Genomic DNA, 8,794 nt, shown 5'->3' with positions numbered 1-8,794 from the left:
CTGCGTGTATACTTGGTAATAACCCAAATTCTTCTCAAACTGATTCTGCCTTTGCTATTTCGGTTTCCGGCCTTGCGAATGACTGAATAAGTTGGGGACTTTGCTCTCTGAACAATTTTCTGCATCGAAAAATGCCTCCGTTCTTTGTTCCGGGCTTTTCTGGTGCGTTTTCCTTCTTTAGCGCCTTTTTTCCTTTACCGGGCATAAGCTTCAGGATCTTTTGTAAACATGTTGCTTTTGTGTGCTTTTGACTCTGAGCGTTGGATGGCCTATTGACATCAGCATCTGTTGAGTGATACTCTGGAATCTATGGTCTTGTTGCATGCGGCATCCGTTTATGAAGGGATCTCTTCTCTGTTCTCCGAGCATTGACGCTTTCCCCTTTTCCTTAGATGTTTCCTGCACATTGCTTCATGGTATTTCCTGTCTTACAGTTTACGCAAAGGAAAAGAGTAATGATAATAAAGATTGACATGGAAGCTTTAAGCTCTTATGAATGCATAAAATCATGACACCCATAGCGAATTGACTCTTCGAAAAACACAAAACTGTCCTTCTTGAATACTTTGGCGTACATTCATTAATTTCTTTTAAGGCGCGCGCCCAATTTTGGTTTACGGACAACTTTCCTTGAATACTGTGCCGAGGAAAATTTGCGATGGGTGATTTCTGCGAGGATCGCGTCGTCAAGATGTGTCATCGCAGAAATTCATGATCGCATTTATCGCAAATCGCATTTATCGCAGATCGCATTTATCGCAGATCGCAGCATCGCAGATCGCGCTTAGTCATTCAATCATTGTGTGCTGCTTACGCGATGTTGCGATATGCGACGTCGCATATCGGCCGTCGGAGATTTCTTAAGATTTTTCATTTAAGAGCGCTTCATAATGTATGCGATGCGATGAATTTCGCGTCGCTTCTTCGCAGTTTATTATGCTCATAAGAAAATGTTTTATTCTCTTTTTGCGATGCGATACAGTTTTAAGGAGTTGAATACAAAAATTTTCACAAAATGTTTTTTTGGATTTTTTATTAAGGGTCCCCATTTGCTTGGTGTTATTGCTAATACCAAACAAAGAGGGGGGTTGTTGGTGGCCACAACAGCTGGGTAGGTAGATGGTGTTGCAGAATGATACATGTGATGGATCATGTCTCTAAAAAGTATTAACTTTCACTCCCATCACAAGTGCAAGGCAGATATCTTTGGTGCAACTTAAGCGAGGCGGATTCATAACTAACTTCCCTTCATGATTTTTCCCCAAATTATTCACTAACTTCCCCAAAGGTATTAAGAATCTGCTCTTAATATCACTAAAATCACTCATTCCATTTCAAAATGATTGCCTAAGTAAAAATCTGTTTTACTTAGGGAAATTGGCCATATTTCTTGTATAAACCCCTTTTTCCCCCTTCTAGCCTAAGTTTTAATGTAAAAACTTCAAACATTGGCTTAGCGCTTTTATTTCAAAAAAAAAAAAAAACCATATTAACGATTAACTTTTATTATATAACTCCCTTATAAGCATTTTTTCCCTTCTCCGTAATATGTAAATACAAAAACCCGCAATATTAAATATCCCCACCCCGGTTAAACTATGACAATAGTCACCATATAAAAAGGGATTAATAGATTTATTTGGAATTTATTAATAACCTCCCCGCGCGCAAAGGGATTAATTAACCTCTGGTTAATTAAATAACCAAACCCTCCCGAACCAATAGAAACACGCCCGATATGATTTATTAACGATTGATTGCATCGGGCCCGCAGAGTTAACCTCCCGCCATTTTCCCTACCCGTCCACTGTCAGATCTCCGCCCATGCATCCAATGGTTGACGATCATTTCGCACCACCCTCCATCGCCGAACGTTAACTCGTGGGAGACTGGTGGTTTTGGCGTCGGTACTTTGCCACGCGTCGCGCTCCTGGTATGCTCGCCAGCCCTCCGCCTGAAACCGCCCAGCCTCAAAAGCGGTGCGGGCAAAACCGCTTACCACCGTCCCTTCGCTGATGTCAACTGACCTTTGCTGATGTCACCGCCACGTCATCTGCCCCTGTACCTCTGCTAACATCATCCTTACTTCAAAACAAAATTTCCTGCCAAGCTGCATTTTGTCGAGTAAAAGGATAAAAAGGTCATTTTCACTATGTTTCTCTGCATATCGCGCTCTCGAGAAAAAATGATCTGCTTCAGTTTTTGACCAGAAAGGCTACATCTACGAGCTCGCAGACTTTGCCGACCCGCCATTTTACAGCTTCTTCCTCTTCAAACACAGTTGAAATCAAACCAAGGGACTTTCGAGCTCACAGAAGAAAGAAACAGAGATATACAGGGATATTTTGTTACCCTAGCCAGTGGACCTTCAGAAACATGAATGGCCAAAGGAAAGGCGGTGAAAAGACTCGTTAGCAGTTCTATTTTGCTAATCAGCGGTGAGCAGGGATCAACTCATCATTAAAGAGCATCAAACAAGTCAAAGAGTATCAGTTCAACCATTAAAGTGTATCAGATCAGCATTGAAGAGTATCGGACGAGCATTAAAGTGTATCAGAGCCGACAAAATGTGGCAATATAGAATTAAAAGCAGCAAATCATAATTAAAGAACACATTTAAGACAAGTAGTCGGCGCAGAGCTACTACAGAAGACAGCTGCAAGCCGAACCCTAAAGAGCCAGCCTCCAGCACAACATCAGATATCTTTCCCTAGCTGTTTTATCTTCACTTGTAAAGTATTTTAAGTTAAAAACTAGATATTATCTCATAGCTGTTATAAGATATAGGTTGTACATATTTTGTTGTATATATACCCCCTCTATTTGAGTAGTGAGGAGGTCGGTGGTGTGGAGATTTCTTAGACTGTGCTGTAATACTGAAACTTTTGGAATAAAGAGTTGTTGGAAATCATATTGTTGTCTGGCTATACTGGATGAAAAATTGAAGCAGAGGACTTGTCACAGAATTCTTGAATCAACCTCCGGATCAATAAGTCCCCTATATCTTGTGTCTTACAGTTTTCTTGGTTATTATATCATCTGTGTTTCATAATCTGAATGATAAAGAAAATGGTTAATTCAGAATTTGCTTGACTGCACTCTGTTTTCAGTCTTTATTATTCTCTGTGTTTTCTTCAGAATTAGAATAAACAATGAATTCTTAATTGCTCTTGTTTCCTAATTCTTTCATGTTGATTATCTGCTAAAGAAATTCTTAACTGCTCTTTGTTAATAATCATCCATTTTCCCTCTTTCAATATGTTGAAGGATTCTTAACTGCCCTTCACCCGTTTGAGCCCATTCCATCTGTTTTCCAATCTTTATTTTGTTCCCTGTTTGACTACCTTGCTCTGTGAAGCCATCCTCTGTTAAGAAACCAAATTCAGAAAGCCATCGTATTTGACTCCATCATGCCCAATGGACTAAACTGCTCAGTTTACCTCTCTGTTCTATGGAATCTCACCACCCAAACTCAAAACAAACCCTTGAGCTTCATAACTAGCATAATACCTTCAAAAACAAAGCTAAATCATAAAGAAAGAGCCATCTCTAGATACAGATTGGCTAGATTCTGTATCTAAAAGATTGGTCTGTGGTTACCTTGGCAGTATTCCCTTTCTTACAACTTTGGGGAAAAACCTGAGTGATAACAACTCCCATCAAAGCTATTGCTATGGTGCGTCTCATAAGATATCTAAAAAGAATTGAGAAAATGGGAGTAGGTAGATGGCCTAAAATTATCTTCAATGAAGGCATAAGTGAAAGAAAGAAAACATGGACGAAACAAAACAACAAATGGATGCAAAAATGTAATATCTACCTTAATGTCTGTCCCATAAATAACAAGGAGTTAAAGAATTTTGTTATGTAGAAGTTGTGTAAGTGTATATGGATAAAAGAGTTAGGTAGAAAGAAGAAGTACTATGTTGAGGAATTCAACCCCACTTGTGATTTCCAACAAAAAGAGTATATTGGAGCTAGCATTCCGTGGAGAGCAAAGATTCTTATTGCTCAATTAAGACTAACTTGCATCAACTTTGATATGAATCGAGAAGGCGGAAAGACCTAAAGAAGCTTGGGAAGGATAGGTGTGTACTTTTTGCACTCCCGGGGCAGTGGAATCGGAAAAACATTTCATTTTGTAATGTGATGCTTTCAGAAACATTAGGGGTGATTATGGCAATATATTAGGATAGGTCCTTTCGCATTGTCTTTTCAATGAAGACCAACCCATCATCAATTTGAATAAAAAAATAATTAAATTACAAAAATAAAATGCAAAAAATAAGCACGTTATGATCCCATTATTTTAAATCTCATGAACATTAAAATATCATTCATTAGTTAAATTTAAATGTAATATGTTGTGGATTTTAAAAGTTTCCTAATTAAATGTAATATGTTTTGGATTTTAGATTTTTTTTTTTTTTCCATTGAACTGTTCATTAATGAACGAATTTTACTCGACGAGAGATATTTGAGCTCCTATAGCTCCCCTTGAGAAGTGAAAGAGTATACCACTCAGTGATGTCATGTTAGTTACCAGATGTGGTAAGCGAAGGTCCTACGTTTGCCAAAATTGTCCTGGGCAAATGTAAGAATCGTGCTCGTGGGGGCAAATTTGCAGAGCTGTTTTTAGATAACTCAGGTTGTAGATTTGAGTCATTTAAGGGGAAGAGAGAGGAATGACCAGAAATGTGGCCATGGGCGAGAATAAGGTCTACAGTACTGCTATCGACATTAGAGAGATTTCATGTCCGACCCCTTCCGCTTCCTCTGCAGCTGCAATTATTCCATGTTCGATCAGGTAGGGCTGTCGACGACGAGTATGAAGAATCCATACCATCTCTCAGGGCAGAGCTCCGTCGTCTATACAAGCTTGTTCACCCTGATCTCTTCCATTCCCATCCTGATGCTCAGGTATGTTTTCATTTATCTCCTAATCTATTTCTCTTTCTGATTCTATTGTTATAATCAACAGTATTTGTTGAATTGCAAATGGAAGCCTCGAATAACTAGTTATCAATGGATGAATTTCATTTAAATTGACAACTTCCACTGGCAATTAAAACCCATGTTATAGTCCTAACCACCAGGTTTCACAATCTGTTCTTATCTACAGATGCAGCTAAAATGATGGACCTACAAGTCAAATATGATTACTGGGTTTGTTTTGGTGGTACATTGGATGTTACATTTTACTGCTCTGTGCCATTGGACGTTAGATCAAAATTTTGTGAATTCTTTTTTCTAAGAGTTGGAACTGTTCCATGAAACAAGTCCCAAAGGGCTGCATTGCATAGAGCAGAATTAATTTTGCCTTGGTGCGACGTTTGATGGGTAACTATTCCGCCCAAATCTCCTGGGATTCACACCTGGCCTCATTCCTTTGTAACTCATGCCATTCAAGTGCGTCAGACCACATTAAGAGTGGCAGCATGGTGGACAGTTAACAGCCCGTCGGCCTCGCCAGTGAACCAATGCCCCGTTTGCTTTTGTGGACTTTGCAAATTCTGAAAATGGTTCACTCAGAAATAAGAGAGCATAAAAGAAAACTTGAATTTACCAAATTGTATTCTCAAAGTCAATCCTATAATTTTTATTTCCCTGGGTCTTTGTAACTTTCTATATGGATAATTTAGTTACCCAAAAGAGGAAAATTTGTGTTTTCTCTCGATTTGGGAAGGTCTATCCTGTTCACCCGTTTATGGGAAGGAATGACAGTTTCTCAATGTCTTTACGAAGATAGTAAACATCAAACCCCACAATTTAAGCCATTGAATCACAGTTGAATATGGTTGGAACAGAAGTGATTTAAACTTGGATATAATTATCGAAGTGTTTGAATTGCTTCCAAATCGCGGAGTTATTCTATTGTGCTGGCATTTGGAGATTGATGATGTTGTTTTTGTTCAAAGAAAATGACCTTTCTATGGACCTAATTTGCTTGGGAATCCAGGAACCACGTGGCAGTGAAAAAAGTTTCATTCCCAGGAATACGGGCAAGGGTAAAAACATTGTTCAGGCCACCGAGCGTCTCATCCACAAGGCCTTCATTTGGCTTCCATGGCCTTTGATTTGACGCTCATGACTTTTATTATTCAAGAATAGTTGGCAAATCTGATTCAAAAAGAAACTATTAGCCTTTAAGAATTCATTAGAAATGTCATTGTAATCTTTGTGTTTGTTGCCAATGGTGGGGTTGTGGTTCGACAGAGCAGAAGGCAGTGTGTCAGGCCACCTACCAAGATTTAATTCCTTCGAAGGCATAAGTGGTTGGGGACTAGTGTAAGTCCATGTAATTTGGATGGAAGAGTACCCCTTATTGTGGCAACTTAGCTGTGCAAAAATACTTTTGTTCAATGGTTTGTCCCTTGAGGGTCGTTTCTCCCTTGCAAGTGAGCTACTTATAGTATTCAGTTTGTTCGAGCCAGTTGCATGCTTCTCTTTCAGTGAAAGGGAGTCACTTCAAGGGAAAAAACGAAAAAAATCTGTGTTTTAAGATACCTTCTTTTTCCATCTCTACAGAGTGACGACATATTGTTCTAGGGCTGTACCTAATACTACTCATGGACGTGAACTCCAAAATTGGCATTTTATTTTATTAAATTCATGATTAATATTTTCTCTAGTTACATTCATGATAGTATTTTTCTTCGAAGCTTTCTTTGAATCTTTAGTTGTTAAATTGAAGATTATAGTCTAGACTCTATGATTCATCGGTTCTTCTAGCTTCCCCGATACTCTGGTTGAACATTATTTAAGCAGTACCTCAAGATGTTTTCCTTTTTTGTGGTTCCTAAACTTGTTGCGATTGCACATCAGATGTCTTTTATCCTTTCTTCCATGCTATGTTAGGATGCTAGGATCCTTCTAATTAGAGGATTTGTATGCAATCAAGCTGGGAATTGGTTTTTCCAACTTCTACTTTGTTGGACACCTAATCCGCTAAGGGTTATGGTGTAGAAGGTGAGCCATCATAGGGAGTCCAAGAGACCTTGGAAGATGAATCCAATGGTCACACAATGTATTTATATGTAACATCTTTCGGAATAATAATGCAAATCACGCTTATCTTTCATTTTGACTGTTCATTCCAACATACTTAAATCTTTTTGGGGCTCTACAATCAATGAAGAATTCTTCCTTCTTGTTAAGTTTTCCAACCTAAATATTTTTCTATGTGCTTCACTACTTCTTATGAATGTTGGTTTTCAAGGTGCACATGGATGAGACCATGTGATTTGAACGAGGATCATGAATGAAATGAAAGATGGTAAGAGCTAAAATCAATTTCATATTTTTGGCACTAAAGGGGCATACGAATTTGGATGAAGACAAAATTTGGACTGTGGTTAGATGACACATATGCACACATTCCCACCAAAAACCAACCTTAGATTCATCTGTTTACTCAATATTTGAAATGGCTGTAGATGTAATGCCATAACTTGGTGTCTATTTGCGATGAAATTTTGAGAGTTGAAAGCTGGCAGCTATCTCCATGTTTCCACCAAATTTTACCAAAAAATTAGAGAGTTTGGTCTCCCAAAACACAGTGGGACTTGTTGGGCCTTTTGGGATAAGAAAGGTTGGAATCCCAACCATTTTCAAATGCATCGAAGTCTAGAGGATCAGTGTTAAAATTGGAAACTAGGGCCAAACTCCACGAGGATCACCTTATTCATGGTTGATAATATTTTATCTAGATTCCTCTCGTCGAGAGGTGTAGGATTGATCTAAAGATCATCCGATTCCGATAAGTATTTATGGAGATATGAATTTATTTTGATTATGGACAAATTGTCAAAGTCGGCCAGCAACTTATGTAGGCTTAGAAGCCCAACAGACACATCTATTCATCATCAACGTTTGGAGAGACACTTCTCATCCATCTTTCTCTCTCTTCTGCGCAGAAAAGAGTCTCTCTCTCTCTCTCCTGCGCAGATAGGTCTCTCTCTCACAAGTGGGAAGGAAGGACGCAGCTGATGCCAATGATGCTGATGCCGGTGATGCCGATGATGTCGGTGATGCTGGTGCCGGTGATGCCGATGATGCTGATGCCGATGATGCTGATGCCACTAATGCTGATGCCGCTGATCTAGGGTTTGTTGCCACTGATATAAATCAGACTTTTGTACTATTTCTCTCTGCTGAATTATTGAAGATAAAAGAAGATTTGATCAAAGGGTTTCTCCATATTGGGGTTTGTCCCTGGCTAGCTACCATATCTTGTGTCTCTTCTCTTGGCTTGTTTTCTGTTGATTGTTTAATGTTATATCTACACTTTACTTATTTACATGTGATTGCTAATCTGTGGATTATAATAAGAAAGATAAGTAAACTGCGCTAAGCATAGAACATACCATAATTTAACATGGTATCGGAGCTGAGGTGAAGACAAAGCCCAAGCAAGAGCAAGAACAATCACCGAAGAGAAGGTTGGCAGGGCTATCTAAAAAGAACTATGGGGTCCTCAACACTCTTCCCTGTTGAAGACAAGCTCCATGAAAAGTCTGTTTATCACGGATGGAAGATGTCTCTCGATCTGACTTTAGAAGATCAAGAAGTGTTGGACCATGTGAGAGGTAATATTGATGAGCCTCCATCAAATGCATCCGCTGTTGCCAGGAACAAATGGAAATCCGGAGATGTCAAAGCAAAGAAGATCATCCGGGACTCTATCGACAAGCGCTTGGTGGTCTATGTTTTTGAATTGAACACCTCCAAGGAAATCTACGATAGACTGGATGTACTATATGTACCTGATCTAAAAAAGAACATGGTGTCCATT

At 39.0% G+C, this 8,794-nt stretch overlaps 1 protein-coding gene across 1 annotated transcript in view; it reads left to right on the top strand.

Annotated features, from left to right (window-relative positions):
- The first annotated feature begins 4,485 nt into the window (after positions 1–4,485).
- The window catches only part of LOC149267506 (uncharacterized), an 83,906-nt gene continuing 79,597 nt past the window's right edge, over positions 4,486–8,794 (top strand). The window contains exon 1 of the mRNA XM_089433274.1: positions 4,486–4,920. Within this exon, the coding sequence (XP_089289400.1) occupies positions 4,696–4,920 (225 nt within the window). The 5' untranslated portion in view covers positions 4,486–4,695. The remainder of the gene's footprint in view (positions 4,921–8,794) is intronic.

This window comes from Pinus tabuliformis, chromosome 6 (assembly GCF_031772625.1).
Source record: "Pinus tabuliformis cultivar Carrire ecotype Pingquan chromosome 6, CPIR1, whole genome shotgun sequence".
In the NCBI taxonomy this organism is placed as follows: Eukaryota; Viridiplantae; Streptophyta; class Pinopsida; order Pinales; family Pinaceae; genus Pinus; species Pinus tabuliformis.
This window is presented reverse-complemented; position numbering and strand designations above follow the sequence as displayed.